This window comes from Camelus ferus, chromosome 7, assembly GCF_009834535.1.
Source record: "Camelus ferus isolate YT-003-E chromosome 7, BCGSAC_Cfer_1.0, whole genome shotgun sequence".
NCBI lineage: Eukaryota > Metazoa > Chordata > Mammalia > Artiodactyla > Camelidae > Camelus > Camelus ferus.
This window is the reverse complement of record NC_045702.1, coordinates 37,224,213-37,245,795: the sequence shown is the minus strand read 5'-3', so window position 1 is coordinate 37,245,795 and position 21,583 is coordinate 37,224,213. Positions and strand designations below refer to the sequence as shown.

General features: G+C 33.7%; 1 protein-coding gene across 1 annotated transcript in view; it reads right to left on the bottom strand.

Annotated features, from left to right (window-relative positions):
- HERPUD2 (HERPUD family member 2) overlaps positions 1 to 21,583 on the bottom strand; it is a 36,643-nt gene that overhangs the window by 9,300 nt on the left and 5,760 nt on the right. The window contains exons 3-5 of the mRNA XM_032483724.1: positions 13,002 to 13,079; positions 10,242 to 10,355; positions 7,594 to 7,748 (exon numbers count right to left, since the gene is read on the bottom strand). Coding sequence (XP_032339615.1) covers positions 7,594 to 7,748; positions 10,242 to 10,355; positions 13,002 to 13,079 — 347 coding nt within the window. The remainder of the gene's footprint in view (positions 1 to 7,593; positions 7,749 to 10,241; positions 10,356 to 13,001; positions 13,080 to 21,583) is intronic.

Below are 21,583 nucleotides of genomic sequence, written 5' to 3'. Positions count from 1 at the left end.
TAAAGGTTGAATTTAACTGAATTTAATCAGGCCCTAGATTTAGCTACCAGATTACGGGCAATCTATGGAAATAAAGGAAAATACTAACTGATGCCATGAGGATATAGAAAGCCATATCTAGACTACTATGCGAAATTACATAGAGCAGAAAAGGCATAAAGTAAAAAATGGGAGGGATAGGGATTATATTAGAAGAGCTTTAAGAAACATCAACCAAATGCAGTATGTCAATCTCGTTGAATACTGATCCAATCAAAACCACCATGAAAAAGATACTTGAGACAATCAGGGAAAATGGAACACAAATTAGGTATTAAATGATTAAAGAATTTTTAATTTTGTTGAGTGCTCCAATAGTTTTGTGATTATTATAGTCCATATTTGTCATATCTGTTTCAGATACACAGTGAAGTATTCAGATGAACTGATATGATATCTAGGTTTTACTTTAAAAATATTCCAGCCCAAGAAAAAAGGGAGAAGGAAGGGGGACTGGTTGAAGAATCACAGTCTATTAATAGTTGCTGAAGCTGGGTGTTAGGTAAAAGGGGGTTCCTTATAATATTTCCTGTACTTTGTGAATATTTTGAAAGAATAATAAAATTTTTAAAAATTAAAAAAAAACTGAGATAGATAGACAGGTTAAAAAGTGGGCTTATTCATTAAATTTTAGTAGTCTATATACAATGGAATATGTGCATTTGATAAAAGAATGGGAGGGCTCCTATGTATTATTGTGGGACGATGTTAACATATCTAGTGAAAAAGCAAATGTAGGCTAGTGTGAATACAAAGTACACTATTTGTGTTCAATTCACACACACACTTGTGTAAGCACAAATAGCTATAACAGTTGCTTCTGAGGAAGGCAACTGGGTAGCCAGGAGACACAAGAAAGAAACTCTTGTATACTTTCTTCATTTTAAAAATGGTACCATTCACATATATTACCTCTCAGAAAATAACTAAGAAAAGAAATTGCTTATTTACTCTCCTGTCTCTCTGACCAGACTCTGCTCCTAAGAACAGGAAATGGGCTTTATCCATTATGATATTCCAGTTTTTAGCATAATACGTATGTGTTGAACAACTTCATATGAAAACCAACAAAACACTGAAATAAAGTACTCATTATAAGCAACTATTTAATCTAGTAACTTGCAAACTTCACTTAATTTTTCAACATTAAATGGAAACATGTAATGTTGATATGGTAAAAATTACAACTAAATTAAAGAAAACCATTTGCAAAGAAAAGGATACTGGAAGGAAATACTAAATGTTAACAAACAGTTGTCTTTAGATAATTGGATGGGTAATTTTCTCCCTCCCTTTGCTGTTTTTTCCCAAACTCTGTAATATGCATATATTGCTTTTATAATTCAAAATAATTTTTAAACATTTTTTGCAAAGAACCAAATAAAACAGAAACAGAAAACAGAACTATCTGGAATATAGTATGTCTGTCTCCATACAATATGTCATATTCTTTATGCAAGGAAAACAAAGTAAGAGGATAACCTAACCAGATTAGGAAAGTCACAATGAGGAGATTGCTGATATATACAAGCAGGAGAAAATCATCTGATGGCACAAGTTCTGACAGCTTCTTTTTCCTTTTCGGGTGGCTATAGGATAAAAACTAAACACAGAGAAAAGGGGCAAGGGAAGGTTATAGGAACACAGGGAAACAGTACAGTATAGTAGAGATTATGGCAAAAACCAAGAACTTGAAAGACTGTTATTCACAAATCTATACTTGAAAACTATACCAAAAACATTCATTAGTATGCTTTTTAAAGATAAGAATTATAAAAGAGAGGAGATGAAAGGAATTGGAAACTTCAACAATTAGGAAAAAATTCTTTCCCCCACCACTCTGTGCAATGATGCAGCAACTGCAAGGATTCTCCACTTTGCTTCCAGAGTATGCCTTTTCAAGACTGCACACTTGCTTTGTTCTCCCTGCTGAACCTGCCCTTAAGACCATGTTACCACCTATCAAGCCCTCCCTACTCCTCCAGAGACAGTCACTGCCTTCTCCAGGCTCCCACAGAACTTTTTTCAAGACCAAGACAGCACATCAGCAGATGGCAATTTATTTGCCTATGTGACCTATTTCCATCCAGGGCAACTACATAATTCATTTTCCTGTCTTCAGTGCCCAGCTACAGTAAATTCTAAAGTAAACTTTTTCCTGAATAAAGCCACAAGGTCCTCATGCAGACAAATTTGCTTACCCAGTCACCAATACTTAAAATCTGACCAACAGATTTGACTAGAGAAAAATTTTAAACAGGAGAGTAGAGGGGAGAGAACCACCATTATAAATGAAGTCAAAATACAAATGGTAACCTAGGAAAATATACTGAAACAAATGACAGACAAAATAGAGTCACTTCAACAAGACTGTTAAAAACATACTTTCAAGTCAGGTAAGAATTTGAATTCTAGTTCTGCTACTGACTACTTCTGTGAACTTAGGCAAGCTACATAACCTTTTCACCTCCTTCTCCTCAGTCATATGATGGGAGAGAATAGTACCTAGACTACAGAGGTGGTATAAAGTTCAGTGAAATAAAGCATGTGCAAGTGCTCAATACAATGCCTAGCTTGTGCTAATTGCTCAATAAGTACTAATTATTGATATCCTTTTAGATAAAGAACTATCACAAATGAATTTTTTAAAATACCAACATGCCAACAAATAAGCATTTCACAAAACAAAATAAAAAAAATGTCTCTCTATTGTGTCTCAAATTAAAACAAGGACATTCCAACTTACCACACCAGCAAATACATATCTGTAAAGGGCTCTTTAACAACAACTGTTATGGGGAGAATAAACCGGTACAGCTTTTTTATGGCTGAATAGTATTCCATTGTACATATCTACGACAATTTCTTTATCTACTTATCCATCTATGGACACTTAGGTTGTTTCCTTATCAAGGCTACTATAAATAATGCTGGAATGAACATGCGGGTACATGTATCTCTTCAAATTAAGTGTTTTCATTTTCTTCAGATGAATACCCAGAAGTTGATTTGCTGGATCATACGTAGTTCTGTTTTTAATTTTTTGAGGAAGCTCCATACTGTTTTCCAGCATGGCTGGAATTTACATTCCCAACAACAGTACACAAGGGTTCCCTTTTCTTCACAGTCCCAACCAATGCTTGTTATTTGTTGTCTTTTTAATAAAAGCCATTCTGACAGGTGTGAGGTGATAATCTCATTGTGATTTTGACTTGCATTTCCCTGATAATAAGTGATGCTGAGCATCTTTTCATGTACCTACTGGTATCCATATGTCTTCTTGGAAAAATATTCAGATCCTCTGCTTATTTTTTAATTGAATTATTTTGGGGGTTTTGTTTGTTTGTTTGTTTGTTTGCTATTGTATCAGTTTTTTATATATTTTGGATATTAACCCCTTATCAGATACATGATTTGGAAATATTTTCTCCCATTCAGTAGGTTGCCTTTTCATTTTATTGATGATTTCCTTTGCTGTGCAGCTTTTTAGTTTGATGTAACTCCATTTGTTTGTTTTTGCTTTTGTTGCCTCTGCTTTTGTTGTCAAATCTAAAAAATCATCAGCAAGTCCAATGTCAAGGGGCTTATCACCTATTATCTTCTAGGAGTTTTATGGTTTCAAGTCTTACATTCAAGTCTAATTCATTTTGAATCAATTTTTGTATATGGTGTGAGATAGTAGTGTAGCTTTATTCATTTGCATGTGGCTGTCCAGTTTTCCCAACACCATTTATTGAGGAGACTGTCCTTTCCCCATTGTACATTCTTGCCTCCTTTTTCATAAATTAATTGCCCATATATATGCATAACTTTATTTCTGGGTTCTTTATTCTGTTCCATTGATCTATGTGTCTGTTTTTATGCCAGTACCATATTGTTTTAATTACTATTATTTTGTAGTATAGGTTGAAATCAGAGAGTATGATACCTCTAGCTTTGTTCTTCTTTCTCAGGATTGCTTTGGCTATTTGGGGTCTTTTGTGGTTCCACACTTATTTTAGGATTGTTTTATTTCTGTGAGAAATACCATTGGAATTGGATGGGAACTGACTGAATCTATAGATTGTTTTGAGTAGTATGGACATTTTAACAATGTTAAATCTAATTCATGAGCATGGAGTATCTTTCCATTTATTTGTGTCTTCAGTTTCTTTCATTACTGTCTTGCAGTTTTCAGTGCATGGGTCTTTCACCTCCTTGGTTAAACTTATTCCTAATACAGACTTTAAATGTTGTAGATTTATATTTGATCTGGAAAGATGTCCAGGCTACAGTATGTTTTTTTAAAAGTCTTATAAAATAAAATTGTATGATATTTCTACTTATAAAGTATACTTAGAAAAAGGGTTTGGAAGGAAAATATAAAAATTACTATTTTAACTATAAAACTAATGATAATTAAATAAAAAATAATATAATGAGTAATATTATTAAATAATAAAATAATAAATAACAAATTATTAATATTATTTTAACTATAAAACTAATAAAATAAGTACAAAAGTTGTTTCTCAGTGGTGGGTCAAAAGCAATTTTTACTTTAAAAAATCAGATTAATATAGAAGGGTACAATGAGCAGGTTTCCAGTTTTATTAATTATAAAATAAGGCTGTTACTATTTCAAAAGAAAAAATTGAATGTACAAAACAGTGGGTATTCTATAAACCAGTGAGCAATTTTTGGAGTTAAGTAAATGTGACAGCACAGCACACTGAGTCCAAGACAGTCAGTCGGGATTTATAAATGTGACATTATAAATGGACAAAGTGGTGAGGTATGTGTACTGTTTGGTCTTTTCATGTTTCTTTAAGAGCTAGATAGGCAAATAATCCCTTGCATTATGGTTACTCAAAGTGAGATTCCCAGAATATTATTAAGTTGGCAGATTCCTGAGCACTACTCCAAACCTAGTGGCTCAAGAACTCAGGGAGTAGGGAGCAGAATTTAGCAATTTTAACAAGCTAACTAAAGATTGAGAGTACTAACCTACATGGTGGAAAACACATATGAATAGTTAACCATAAGCTGTACTGAAGTCTGAAAAAGCAGTGCTGAGATTGTATTTTGTGGGTGAATTCTTCAAGGTCACTAAATTACTGCTCTTGCACATTTAAGACTACGGCTATGTTAAATAAAATTTACTTAAAGATAGATGTAAAGTCTTCCTTAGTAAAAAATTACAACTATGAGGTTGAGTTAAATTATGTTCATTGTTGAACTGAATAACCTATTTATTGAACTTTCACTTAAATTGCTTTGTAAGTCACAAAGTGCTCTTTCCAAATATAAAGATTTATTTTTCAGCATTGAGCACTGGCATTCATTCATTCAAATGTTTCAGTGTATCAGACACACAGGTGCCTATACATCTGTTTGCTGAATGAATGTACAACATTCATTTCTAAGTATGAATGAATTTACAGATAACTGCTAGCACATCACTCAATACTTCACATACATGAACTTTTAATCCACACAGAAATCCTCTATGATAAGTACTGTTATCTCCAGATCATAAGCAAACTGAAGCAAAGTAGGGGAGAGACTTGCCCAAAGCTAGTAGTGGATAGGACCAGGATTCAAACCAAGTCAGGCTGGATCCCGAATCTGTATATCCACTAAGCTATACTGCCCTCCTTATTTAAAACTAAACACTACACATTTAATAATAGATTCCCTAAGTGAAGCTCAAATCTCTAATGATTTTATTGCTCATCATTTTAATACTTACTTTTAGCAAAATAAACACTAGTTCAGTTTTTTCTAATCAGTTTTATATACTTCTAAGAGCTAAATGACTTTGTCTCTGAAGTTTGTTGATTTCTTCAACAGCCTAGTTTAGAGAAATTATTAATCTTTTCCCAAGATATCTATTATCTTATTCTGAAGACCAGCAACCTTATCACTTTGTTTTGTCTATTACAAAATATATTCACTGTAAGTATGAGAAAGAGTTAAAAATCTTATTGTCCAGAGATAACAACTATTAACATGTTATTATATATTCTTCAGGGTTTATTATATCCATAACATTCTCACTTTCCACCACTACCACCACGTAAGTAAAATCACTGTATAAATTGAGAAGAACTGAACTGTCTTACTCTGCAAAAAAGATAGGAAATGAATCACTGTCATAAGATAGGAAGTATTTTAAGTTACTATTCTATAATGTAAACACCCTAGAACACTGCCTTTTACAAATAACTAAGTTTTGGTTTATAATAATCATTTTCTGAAAGCAAAAATAGTTTCATAGGATGCTTTACAAAGTCTACAATCAACCTCATCTAAACATTTATTTTTGAAGAAATGCTTCACATTCAAGAAATACAAATGAGATTTTTTTTAATATTTTGCTACATACTCAGCTTCATTTCTTACATTAAGAACTGAATTAAGTTTAAAATTCTAGCAGGGAGGATATAGCTCAAGTGGTAGAGCACATGCTTAGCATACACAAGGTCCTGGTTCAATCTCCAGTACCTCCTCTAAAAATAAATAAGCAAACCTAATTACCCTCCCAAAACAAACAAACAAAACTCTAAGTAAGAAGTGCCTCTATGTTTATTATATCCTGTTTGGCATAACAGTCGGTGGCTATCCCATGGTTATATCACTTACTTACTCCCTAGCCGTTTCCTTATTTCCAGCCTCACCACAGACCTGGAGCCCTGCCACACACTACAGTCCCACAGCATGCTACGCAACACAAAACAACTATCTCTACCTATTATTCACATTTCCTTTACTTCAGAAGTAACGACAGTACCCTAGCAAAGTACTCTGGTTTCAGACATAACCCAGGTCTAAACTATATTCTCCAAGATCTTACTCTCTGAGCTGTCTGAAAGATGTGCTGTGGCTGTCGGCTGCACTTCCCCTGGAACTGGCTAACCCACGAGGCCTGCTATAGTTGCTAAATATAAGGTAGCCATAGCAAGCTTGAGTAAACTCTTCTCACAAGGACTCTGTATAAGATGCAGTGGTTAGCATATCTTCATAATATATCACAGTCTTACTCTACCTCAGTTGTTACCAAGCCTGGCCGATCATAAACACCTGTGGAACTTTTGAAAAACAGATTACTGGGCCCTATGCTCTTCCAACAACACCCTCACTCACCCATCTGCTCCCCAGAAGACTAATTTGAGTAGATCTACAGTGAGACTGAGTTAAAAAAAAGTTAGTTACCTAGATCCTTGCTATTCAAAGCATGGTCTAAGCATCAAAAGCATCAGCATCACTGGGGAGCTCTCTGGAAATACAGAATCTCAGGCCCCTTCAGACCTACATAGGCAGAACTTACATCCTAACAAGAGCCCCAGGTGATTAGCACAAACATTAAAGACTGAAAAGCAATGCACTAGACAATTCTAATGTATAACCAGTTTTCAAAAGCACTGCTCTACCTAATCCTCTAATTCGTACCCCTAACATATAAATCAGATATATGAATAAATTTCAAATGTACTTTGATTAGTGAAGGGGGCTACCATGAAGTCTGGAGTCACAGATTTTGAAAAGGCCCACAGCTACCGCGGTTTCACTCACCCTTGCATTACATATGGGAACTGCTGACTCTGTGCTGGGTCGGTTTGTGCTTGTGGAAGGGTACGTTGCCTCAATCCTTCTGAGGAAGAACTGGCAGCTAAAGACAAGGTTTCTTGACTGGCTGATGGAGTGGATGATCCTGACTGATCTGAATTCTACAAACAAAAATGTAATTATTTTTTCAAGGAGACTTAATTGATTACAATCATTAGATTATAGATACATTGCGAAAAATGTATTTATGAAATCCCTCTGCAAAGAGTGAATTTTACAAATGTACTGATTTGAATTCTGTGCCCAGCATAATAGATAGATATTTTAATTCTGATGAGACTAAAGAGTTTAGAAAATCAAAGTCCCTTACTTATGTAACAGTCCATTTCTCAACTAGAAAAGGCTGAGTAGTAATTATATACCAAAAAAGAATACAAAATTGTGAAAATTAAATTAATGCATGCAAAGCTCTTTTCATGATGCTTAACTCATAGGAAGTACTCAATAAATGGTACTAATTACTGTCACTTAAAAAGTTACTACATGCCAGCTACTATATAATATGCTATTAGTAACATATTGCTTTAAAATACTGAAGAACATGCTAGAATTTGGTGTTAACTCTGACATTAACAAGAAACATAACCTTAAAATTCACTTAACCATTAAGTCTCAGCTTTCCTACTAAAAATGAGATTGAACTAGATTTTCAAGATTCCTTTCAGTTCTAAAATTCTATTAGTTTATAAATTTAAAAAAACCCAATGAATAGTTTTTTTACAAAATGAACAAGATACCAAATAGGATTTAAAAATTCTCATGCTCCCATGATGTCAGTAACTCAGAGATTCAATAACCTCACATAATATAACCCCTTGAAGACTACCCCAATTTGTTGCTGTTTGAAAATAGTCTGTCAAGAGTTTTCTGTAAATGTAAAACACAGTTACATTTTATATAAATTACCCACTTTAAAAAGCTAGGTATGATATAATTTTAACATTCTTTCAAGTTTGTTAAAGTTGCATTTACCTGCACTGCCTTCCTATTGACAGCATATCTTTTTGCATGTCTACCTTCCTTAGTCTTCCCATGTGAAAAGGTCCAAGGACACTCGTCTTTTGGAAAACTAATGAAAGCTTTAAGATATTATTCTACACCAAATAGATACCATTATCTTACCCAGGAATCTGCTGCTTAGGCACATGAACCGGGAAAGGCCTCTTTTTTGGCATTTCTTATTAAATAGATCATCAAAATATGGTGTTCATTTAAAAAGCAATAGAAGAAAGGCCTGCTCATTTAGCAGGACAGCCTAATTTCTCTAGAACTAATTATTTCTGACTTTATTAGATAATTCTTTCATGAAAAGATTTTTAAGACATTTTCAAATCCCATTGAAATTTCTCAGCCATAAAAAATTAAGAGGAATTCAACTTAATTTTCCTTTGATACTTTTTAGATTTTTATTACACACCTCGAAAAAACTGAATATGTAACTAATGACATGAAATCATGGCTGATGAACCTAGAAAAGTGAGAAGATTCTTTGTCAACAAAAATTGGAGCAACACAACTGTGTCCAACAACTATATATGGAACTCTATACCAATGCCAGTGTTTTAGCCCTTCTTGAAGCAAGGTAGGAAACACAGAAAGACTCTCACGTTTATTGACAAAACATATTTCAGTTTAATGTAAGCTAAAGTCCCATGGCTGTTATGAGAAAATACTTACCACTGAGACCATACTAATTAAATATAGCAACTAGAGGATCTAGTTTCTTAAAGAAGCAGTCAACTAGTATCTGTCTACTGAAAGATCTTTCAACTAATTATCACCCCTGCCACTCATCCCCCTCCTTAAAGGTTTGGCTAGATTCTTGACAAGAAGGAAAGTACACTTAGCAGTACAAACGTTCCCTGCCCAAGAAGTTTTAAGCAAGCTTCCTCTCATTCGATCCTTTTCTCTCACCTCCAAAAGTGTCACATAAAACTTTTATGAGAAACCAAAAATAATTTAATATAAAAGAATCTAGGACAGTGTCTTTAAAACTTGTAGAAAATGTCTAAGTTGAAGAGTTCAACTATTTTTTTTAATTTCCAAAACAATTTTAGGCAGGAGGAAAAATAAGGAGGGAGAAATGAACACTCAAGTCTGAAAGAACTGAGCAGATTAAGTACTTTTTCCTCCTGCAGTTGGAATGTATCCTCAAATCCAGTCATTTTAAAAGACAAAATTCTTGAACAAGCAATTTCCTTCAAGATGATTTAGCAAAGTTTAAATAATGTAATCTACATTGACTAAATATACTACATCAAATACCCTAAATACTTCTGAAGTTTCGGCCCTTGGGCTTATATTATATAACCATATCATAATTCTGTTTTCTGGGTATTTCAGTAATTAAATCCCTGAAGACTGGATCTAATACCGACCTACCACACGGTAAATTATATCTCCTGGGGAACAGGCTTCAAGGGATAACACTGGGTACTGGATCTTTAAAAATGAAGTTTAAATGCTTAACTTGAGCTGTTCAAAACACAGTCTCACAATCCACAATCTCTAATTGTTCTATTTTCCACTTAGTTTTTAGAGGCAAAAAGGATAATCAGAAAACTTCAACATTTACTCCTCCCAAAACAACTCACAGAATTGCTGCTGGATGCCAATGCTTCATGACTTTCTCTACTGGTGCTGGATTTTGGAGAACTGGGAGGAGTCCGAGAAGTACATACTAGATGAACCATATGATACTCATCTTGCTAAAATTAAAGAAGATTACATTTAAAGGGTAATACTGGAAAAAACACAGCTCAAAAAAGTCAGTAGCTAAGCGGAAATACTGAACTCAGAACTTAAGTTCCTTTCTAGCATAGCCATTTTATAATAATGTTGTCATTTGCAAGTAAATTGGGGAGCTTTTGAATTCAGTAATTTTCTCCATGCTTAGAAAATGGTCTCAATACTCAGGAATTGCTATATAAAAAAATGATTATTCTGTATACCAAGCAGTCTTAAAGCAAACAGTGCTGTAAAGTTAGGTCAATGAAATCTATTATTTCAATTAAAAAACACTAGCACATTAATATAAGAACTGCAATAGTCACACTGAAGCTTAAACTGGTTTTATCTCTAACACACACAGACATAAAGTATCTATTTGAACTATATTCTGTAAATATTCCAAATGTGCTTCTATAAATCTATAACTGAAGGAAAATATTCTAGTAATGACTAGAATTGGAATTTTGGCTTAGCAATTTCATGAGTATATTTATAGCCAGGCATAATGCAAGTAAACAAAATGGAGAAAGGAAAGAGAATAAAGAGGGGCAGAGAAGAACAAAAGATAGCTCAACAACTTTTAAAAAATACAGAAAAGAAAAAAAATCAGAAAATGATCAAGAAAAGGGGGCAGGAAGAAAGATGCCCCGTTGTGAGAAAGAGAAACAAAGCTCCTAGAAACTAAGAATTCATCATCTATCATAAACCTAGGATTGTGCTTAATTCTAAGGTGAATCCAAGAAAAGGTAGGAGTAAGCCCCTCCCCTAAAGAGGCTCATGATATTGTTAAAAGAACAGACTAGCACATTAGAGCACAATTAGAGAAATACATAAAACAGCCTTTTGTATAAAACTAAGAAGAACAAATTAGGATGCCAGGGAAAGGCATACCCAGAGATAGCACGACATGAGGCATGACTAGCAAGGTAGGTAGAAAGCAGGCCTGATTTACAATGTCCCCTTGACTTTGGAACACAGAACATTAAAAAGCATCCAAGTGTAAGATGTTTATCTTTACAAACCTAGTTTCAAAGGTCACATTAACCACAACTAGCTCATAGTATATATTCACCTTTGGGAAATATTTCTGTAAAATATTTTGTAAGTTAACAGCTAATGGCAGCTTTTAACTAAGAAAAAGTAAGGAGTTATACAGTTCAAAGATCTGTTCAAAATGTAAACATACTGTTCAGAATGTTTCACAAGGGGCACAACAGTCCTTTGACTGAAGCACTCTTATTTTAAGTCTTCTGGATGGAAACCATTTCTAACAACAAAAGCCTTTTTAAAGGTATGTATATGCAGACTCTAGCTATCCTTGGGTTAAAATAATAAATAAATCTATATTTCAAAGAGCATATAGCAGAAAGGTTTTTAAGCATAAAAATAGAAAAAATGAACAGGTGGAGCACAGAGGGTTTTGGGGGTAGTGAAATACTCTGTATGATACTATAATGGTGGATACATGTCATTATACATTTGTTAAAACCCACAGAATACATAACACCAAGAGTGAACTCCAATGTAAACTATGAGTTTGGGGTAATAATGATGTCAATGTAGGTATCAATTGTAACTACAATAACACTCTGATGTGGGATGTTGTTAGTGGGGCTAGTTGTTCATATGTAGAGGCAAGAGGTTTCTCTTTACACTTTCTGCTCAATTTTGCTGTGAACCTGAAACTACTCTAAAAAATAAAGTCAATTAAGAAAAGAAACAGGGAGGGGGTGGAAATCTGGTGCAAATCCCACTACTTCTGAGAGAGGGAAAGAGAGAGATGTTATTAAACCACTTTGGCAACTTGAAACCATATGATTAAAATGAAAATGACAGCAAGAAGTCACACTGGCAAAGGTAAAATGTCAACTATCTAAACAGAAATAATATATCAGTGTAAGATTTCTTTCAAGTTTCCCACAGTGATCATAAACATATAAGAGAAGATACAGATCTTCTAAATCAGATTAGGGATATCCAGAAAGCATTAAGAATTAAGTAAAAGATCTAAAGCAAAACATAAGACATATATTCAGTTCTGCTACATTCACAAGCAAAAAGAATCTCAAATGCAGAAAAGTTCTAAAAGTATAAATTCCACAAATAAATATCAGCTAAAAGCTGCCATTAAAATAACTAGCATTCAAGCTGTCAAAAAACTAAACTGAAATATATTTTAACTCTGAGTACTAGTATGCAAGGTTTGCTAACTGATGGACCAATTGGGCTTCTTTCTATTTCTTGTCCTGAAATTGAAACTCCTAACCCAAGTAACTTGTATTAAAATGTCATGCCATTTGGTCAAAAGGGGATTTAACAGAGGAGACTGTTACCAGTGAAAATCCTTCACCACCACTTGAACACCGTACTTCGGCACTACTAGTAAGTCAGTAATACTTTCTTACACAACAAGTCCCTGAACACAAACATATAATCCTATTTCAGATTTAGCTATCAGATGGATATACAAAACTATAACCTAATCAGGATCACCTATTACGCTACCCAAAAAGGCTGATTTTAAGTATCTAAAAACTAAACTGGTTGGATATCGGTAAAACTTCAGACCATAGCTCCTCTCGTATTCCAAGTATTTGGTATCAAATAGTGGTAGAAAAGCTTACTTTTCTGAGAATGTCTTTCAGCTGCAGATGATCGGGAAGCAGTCTGCCCGAATACACCAATCTCTGATCCTTCGTCAACTAAGAAATGGGACAAAGAAAAGAATTCAACTTTTTCTAATTATACAAATTGAAGGTTGGGAATAAGATGCCTAAATATGGATAAAGCAGAACTCCCTTTAGTCAGAGATAAGCAGAAAATTGACAATTTAAGAATTCTGTTTTTCCAAATTCCACTTAAGACACTAAGAGTTCAGCAAATGGTAGCATATATATTGTAGATATAATAAAATACAGATAATTATCAAATTATTTTTAAAACAGGGAAGAAAAGGTGAATTGGAAGTTTGTCTTTTCAGCCTTAATGCAATGTGTGTGTAACTGTCATTAAAAACTTTCAAGATTATAAATGAGAAGGTGGCTGGCTTTCTATTAACAGTCAACAGTGGGATAAAATTTCAAGGTTACTGGTGGAGGTTTTTTTTTTGCATTGTTTTGTCAGTATTTTTAATATAAAAGTATATATAATACTGATTTTCTTCTTTATTAACATCATGCAAGACAATGTATTGATTGTAATTCAAGAGCCATTTGGATTTAGTTACAGCTTTAGGTAACTATTCTAGTTTTTATTATTCTTGCCATTCTCACGAATACCTTCATACATTTTTTAAGAACGCAAGACTAAAGAAAAATCAACTGAAGTGCATGGAGATTCAGTTGCCATCTCCATATTTTGTTCCTTTAACAAACCTGCTAAGTACTCACACTACTAGCATTAAAGTATTTAAAATTAAAGCATTTATGTCAAGTCCCCATAAGACCTCCTATTTCATTTAACTGAGAAACAGGCAAATGTTCCTTGAATTCTATTAGAACAATTAAATATTAATTATAGCAACAATTATTAAGTTTTAAAATCCAAGTAATAACTTTAACAATTTTCAAACAGGCTATATATGCAAAATCACTACTAAAAAAGAGTCTTAGATTAAAAATAATCATGATAGAAACTGTCATACTGAATAAGATCTGTGGTTCAGGGATCCTTAGATATCAAAGATCAAGGGAAAGGTATAGGTTGTCCTTCCAAGATACTTAGCTTTTAGGCATAATCTAGCTTCTCCTGGAAGAATTTTTGAGTGTACCAGTCCCAACATGTGCATATACAAATTCCTATATATAAACAACCAAATACAACGCAGGAGTTTTTTAAAAAGATACGTATCACAAGTTTTGAAATGTCAATCAATACAGATAAGTACTGAGTGGGGCACAAGTAGTAAATTACGTAACATAAGTTAAATGCTAAGTAGATGATGATTACTTTAACCCCTGGACAAAATGAATTATGTACTGCTTTATAAGTTTCCATAATGCATTTACTACTTCAGCTAGAACCCAAAGAAGTTTCCTTGGTAAATACTACAGCCATCATAAACTATCATTTTTTCACCAGAGCAAAATTTTAATATATTCTTCTATGTCATATCATTCTGTATAAAAACATCAGTCTTTTCTCTTTTTTTTTTTTTTTTTTTACTTTTCAAACATACACAAAGTGAAGAGAATAAAATGAACTCTCAGGTACCATCTTTTAAGAATCCCCAACTATCTGGCTCCAACAATTATCAACACAGAAATATTAAAATTTATAACATGGATATTTTAATGTTTCCAGGCTTTTGTTATTACTCGTAGTGTCCTTCATTCATACTATTTATTTCTGCATTTTCCTACATATCCTGCAATATGGAAATCCCTGGTGATCTTGATAAAAGCAATCTTGGTGAAGCAGTAGGGCAGAAACTTAACTGGAATGGATTCAAGAGAAAAGGAGAGGAGTACAGTTTGAGATAGTGAATATCCACGATTTATAAAGACAAGGAAAGAAACAGAGCAATAGCTAGAAGAGTAGACTCAAAAGAAGGTCTTGCTTGTTTTACTGTTTTTTGTTTTTGTTTTTTTAAGAAGAGAGAAATAACATGTTTGTGTGCCAACAGGAATAATCTAGTAGAAAGGAAAAAACTGAGAATGCAGGAGAGAAAAGCAGAGAATTTCAAGAACAATGTCCTTGATTAGCTAATAACGGGTAGAATCTTGTGTGGAGAAGTTGGACTTACATTAGAATATGACAGAGGTAGGTGAAGAAATGTTAAGAAACTTGTACACAATATACTGTATAGCACAGGGAAATATATACAAGATCTTATGGTAGCTCACAGCGAAAAAAAATGTGACAATGAATATATGTATGTTCATGTATAACTGAAAAAATGTGCTCTACACTGAAATTTGACACAACATTGTAAAATGATTATAAATCAATAAAAAATGTTAAAAAGAAAGAAAGAAAGAAACTTGTACACGAGCCCACTACCACCATTCTGTGGCTCAGTTTTCCTATCTGTAAAATGAGGGCAATAATAGTACCTATTTCACAAGGTTTAATTTTCACAACAATGAGTGTGCACACAAACCTCTAAGAACAGAGCAGAACATACAGTAAACATTCAATGAGCATCTGATATTAATTTCTATACCTACTCCTTTGACATCACGCAGTTTCATGAGGATCTAATGAGAGATTACATGAAAGTACTGAAAATTTGTATGACTAAGAGCAGGCTGTGTATGTTCATTATGCATAAGAACGTGATTAGGACCCTGGGTTGGTTAAACCTGCAATAACTATCACTTTTAATGATTAAAAAAGCAAGCCCTAATCCATATTTGAACAACCTTCAAGAATGAGTTTAAAATGACATTTATAAATAACAAAAGGGAAGCTTTTAATTAATTTTACTTCTCTACACAGAGAAAAAAATATTTTGATATTGGTAAAAAGAAGCCTATGTCCAAAACATAAGTTACTTTCCTTCAGATTTTTAATGAAAGGATGTATTGAGTGGCAGGGTGAAAGAGGTATTTACCAACCTCTGCTTCAAAATGTAAGAAATCTATAATGACCTTCTTTCTGCATGGGTAATCTCCATTATAGTATTAAACTGTAACAGTAATGGAATTAATCATGTACTTTATCACAAGTATCACTTCTAAACAAGATAAGGCAAAAATATGCTAGAATACTCAGTATTCTGGACCATCAACATATATACAGATAAATATATATATCTGTATATATAAAATAAGTATAATGGCAATCCAATTTAGATAGTTTACTGTCCTAATTATTTAGTAGATAGGTTTAAAGCAATTTTTTCACAGAAATAATACGGATTGCTGTCAGAAACTTCACAAACTCTGGAAGCCCATGCTTGAAAAACTTCGCCACACAAATTAAACACACTTAAGATGATCACTTAGTTAAAAACACAGGTACTGAAATCTCATGAGAGTCAGCTATAAAGTAATCATCCAGATTGTCTATAATGATAATTTGTATATCAAAATACAAACCAAAATTAAAGATTTTGAGAATTCCTAGTCCTAAACTGTGAGACCCAGTTTGAGAAACATAAATAATCATTAAACTTTTAAACCTAATGGCACATAATCTATTTAACCCAAAATACAGCTGACTAAACTAGCATTAGTTGAAGCCCAGAGACTGGTAATCCCTTATCCCCACATCCTACTTTTTTAAAGCCTATACCCACTGAACAGAAAGGCTGGGCGAAAGCTAAGCAAGTCCCTCAGCAGGATGAGGAAACAGCATGACCAACAGCACTCAGCTAAAAGTCTGACATTTCCAAGAAGACAAGACCACAGCTTTCACTATTTGTACCTGTGAAAGAGCAATCAAGGTTTAGAAAACCCATTAAGAGGCATGTATACATTTCATTCATATCACTGGTCATTGTCCCTCCAGGGTCCTTTGCTAAATTTTCCATCCAATTCTAAAAGTTAAAGTTCTTCAGGTGAGTTGCAAATTTGCTTCTCTATCCAAGGCCTCTCTCTCCCTTTCAGGCCCAGACCCATATACCCAACATTTAGACATTTGATATCTTCAGATATCTCAATAGGCAACTCAAAGTCAAAACATCTACAATGGTTCTCAATTCCCAATTCCCCAAATCTTTCCTTTTACTTGTTCCCTAATCCATAACAACTTGGCACCAGTTGTTTAAGTCAAAAATCTGGACATTATCCTCAGTTTTCCTTTCTCTCACCTTGTCTAACATTTCTAACCATCAGCAAATCCTCTGGACCCTATCTCCAAAAGTCTCTCTTAGATCAGTCCATTTCTTTCCATTTCCATTGCCATTACCTTAACCTAAACCATCATGTCTTGCCTGAACTTCTGCAACAGCTTCTTAACTGGTCTTTACACTCTGTTCTACAGTCAGAAAATAGAGTGATCTTTTAAAAATGTGAATCAATTCTGTCACTCTCTAATGGATTCCTACCACTCTGTATTTAATTCTAATTCTTTACCATAACCAGATGGTCCCAGCGGATCTGGTTTCTGCCTCTCTCTCCAACCTCCTCCGATCATATTTCTTCCTCATTCACTAGCCAAACTGGCATCCACTTAGATCCCCAAATATGCCAAACTCTTCCCCAATTCAGACACCCTACCTGCAACATTCTCTCCTAGCTCTTGCAGGGCTGGCTCTTAATCATCTTTTAGGTCTTAGCTTTAAAATGACCCCCTCAAAGAGGTCTTACCTGATTCACACATTTAGTAGAGCATTCCCTTTCACATAACCTCTTTCTTTCATAACACAAACCACAATCTGTAATTATGTGCACACGTTTATTTCCCTAAGTGGAATATGAGTGCCAAAAACAAAGGAGGGTCCACGTCCATTTAGCTCATCCCTTTATTCCCAGAGCCTAGCACTGTGTCCTGCAGAGCACATGCTAAATGCCAGTTTGTTAAATGAAGTGCTATGAGTCCAAAAGGGTTTACACAGATTTGGAAGACAGAACTTATGTGGAGTTTGTTATATCAGTTTTTACATGTAATCATTAAGAATGGAAATGAAATATTTAGTCTATGAATCAAAATACTAATTTAAAGCACTTGCTAGTACTAAGTTCATCTGGTTCATTTCTGCAAATGGTACTGATATTAGCAGACTACTATGAAGGAGGAATCAGGTATTAGAATTAGTATTAACTTTTCTCAAAATTAATAATCAATTTAAAATAAACTTTTATCTTTCTACAGCAAGGGAACATTAATTTCCAAAAACCAGAATATAACAAAATTACATGGTACCCCGTGAAAATACATGAAGCAAAAACAAGTGTGGATAGAGATGTGAAGAAAGTAGAACCTTCAGACATTGCTGGTGGGAGTGTAAAATGGAACAGCCTCTGGAAAAGTTTGCCAGTCCCTCAGAAAGTTACCCTATGACTCAGTGTATACCCAATTCCATTCCTAGGTATGTACCAAAGAGACATGACATGTCCACACAAAAACCTGTAAGGGACTGTTCATAGCAGCATTATTCATAATAGCCAAAAAGCTGAAACAACTCAAATGCCTATCAATTAATGAATAGATAAGCAAAATATGATATATACATACAATGGAATATTATTTAGCCATAAAAAGTAATGGAGAACTGATACATGTTATAACATGAATGAACCTTATAAACATTATGCTAAGTGAAAGGAGCCAGGCACAAAAGGCCATATATACTACAGTTCCATTTATGTGGGATTTCTAGAATAGGCAAATCCATAGAGACAGAAAGTAGACTGTTGGTTACCAAGGATTGGGGGAACAGAGAATGGAGTGACTGCTAGTGAGTATGGGGTTTCTTTTTGGGGTCATGAAAATGTTCTGGAATTACAGTGCTGATGATTGCACAACTCTGTGAACTATTAAAAACTACTGAGTTACACACATTAAATGGCAAATTTTATTAGTGTGTGAATAATTCTGTAGTATGTGAATGTCTCAATAAAAAAAATTGCTGCTTTAAATTGAATATTCAAATGCCTTCAGATAATCAGAAGTAAAAGAAAAAAGAATTCTTTAATTTTACTGTGGTTGAAAACAGAGAAAAAGAAGTTCTCATGTACATATGTTAAGTAAGAAGATTTGAAAATTTTTCTATGCCACTAAAAAATTGCCTCTTCAATTTATATATCAATAAATTTAATTTAAATATCTGGAAAACCAGTAGTTAGACATGATAACAAACAACACAATAACCAACTGACTTAATTTTCAATTAGTTTGGATTATAAGCTACAGTGTTAGGAAAAGAACAGATTTTGAAATTTCAATTCAAATTCAGTTAAACTTGTAAAAGTGATGCAATTTTACTTATTGAGACCTTCTAATATACAGTATCTATTAATTTGATTAAAAATCCATTTCTTTATTAGTTAGAGTAAGTATTGCTAGCAGCTATAACAAACCCCAAGATCTCAGTGGCCTGACACAATAAAAGTTCATTTTTCTCTCAAATAAATAAATAAATAAATAAACATTATGTGGTACCCTTTAAATATAAGAATTCAGAAGACTCAGGATTGTACATCTAAAATAAAGTACTAATTAAATTGTCAGTTAAAAATTTCTGTGAAGATATTGGCTACACAGATTAACACATAAATATACTTGACCATCTCTGTTGACACTACCACCATTCTTCCTGTTGCTCACACCCTACATCCAATAATCAGCAAATCCTATTAGGTACACTACTTGCACTGCATCCACTGATCCACCCTAGAGGAAGCCTGGTGACACATGGCAGAGCAGAGGCAGCTAAATTACCAAATAAGAAACATCCTGTTGGCACTCTCAGTATTCTAGAGACAGAGCTGTACCATTCCCAATAAACAGCTGCTTAACCAGCTGGCCCCAAAACTCTGCTACCCACTTAGCAGAGATTGCTAAAAACCAAGATGCAGAAAGCTCCCCTGCTAGTATAATATGCAAAACAAATCCTAAACTGGGGGACGATATTTTTTTTCTAAAAAGTTTACATATATTATTACCTAAAATGTCTGATTTTTTAATGTTTAACTAGATATCAAAAAGTGATAAAATACTATGGATCCCTAATGCACTTAAAATATTCACAAGAGTCGAACAGATGAGTTTAAAAAGCCAACACTTTTATATTTCTAGAAAATCAAAAGATTAAATTTTGTATGTAAAAGACTAAATGGGTCTCATAATTACATATGGCTTAAAAAATCATGTCCTTAGTATATACAACTTCAACATAATCAAATAGCTCAGTAAAAGCAATCATCAAACTTACATGTTAGTTCAAAGAACTACAGCCCAATTTCTTTGAAAGTAGTAACTATTAATATTTCAATACTTACATATAGTTCAGTCACAAGTGTCAAACAGCTTTAAAGAGCTGGCTCCCAGAAGGTGCACAAAATATCGTTTCTGTGGGAAATGAATTCTGTGAATTTGTACTGGAACAAATTTCCCTCCCACTCCCACTAAACTCACCCAATCTAAAGCCCCAGGAAATTCAGAAACACTGTAAATGGAAGCATAGCTTACCCAAACTACCTCTACCTCTTACCCTCTTGCAACAACAGTAAACAAAATCAGCTTACAGAGCTTGAAGAATAATTTTCTCTAGAACTGCAAAGGGACATTCCCTGCTTAGATTTCTACTCATAGCCATTCACAAGTCAGGTATACACACAACAGAGATGCCAAAATACATAACTGCTATGGTTCATGCAAATAAGCAGGCTTGTGAAAAGAAAGGGGAATGCAATGTATTTAAAGTCTTGAGATATGTTCCTATGCCTTCCCTATAATTTATCAAAACAAAAATAACCACATGCTAAGCTGATATGCATTAGAACAGTAGTAAGACTATGCTACTCATTCATCTGTAGCCTTTAGATGACCATCTAACATCAACATCTTCTTTTTACAGTTCACTTACTTCTTTTCAATTTGCAAGTATATAACTGAGACGGCCAAGTCCCTAAATGCCTTTCTTCATCTTATATATAACCATCACATGGTTAAGACCAATCTGGGTTCAAATTCCAATTCTATTAAGAGTTCTTTGATCTTGGGCAAAAAAATCACCAATCCTTAGACTCCTCATCTAGAAAATAGAGTTAATAATAAAACCTGCAGCATAAGCTGTCTATGAGGAACAAATGTGATAAATATATAAAGTGCTTAGTAAAATGCCTAGTATATACAGCAACCACTTAGTAAATGGCAATTTAAAATCAGAGCACCAAATATGATAGTTAAATAAAAGCATGTGAGACCATCAAATCAATATTTATTACATAAAGGACAGAAACTTAAACTTAGAAGTTCTAGAAAAACCCTATTTTAAAAAGCATGATGGATGTTGAGGGTAGGAGACTATATGTGTGGGTGGGGAGGGCTATGTGCAAACTCTCTGAATTTTCTGCTCAATTCTGCTGTGAACCTGAAACTGCTCTGAAAAATAAAGCCTACTAATTAAAAAAAAAACTAAACATTTAAAAAATTTTTTTAAAAAAGCATGATGCGTGATTAAACAAAACAATACCTTCATAGTACTGTTATTTTCCGAAAAAAGACACTATAAACAGGCCACAAAGGAGTTAAATAAAACAAATTTTAGTCAGCACTTATTCAAGACTTTCAACTTTCTATCAACCTTTGAACTCAA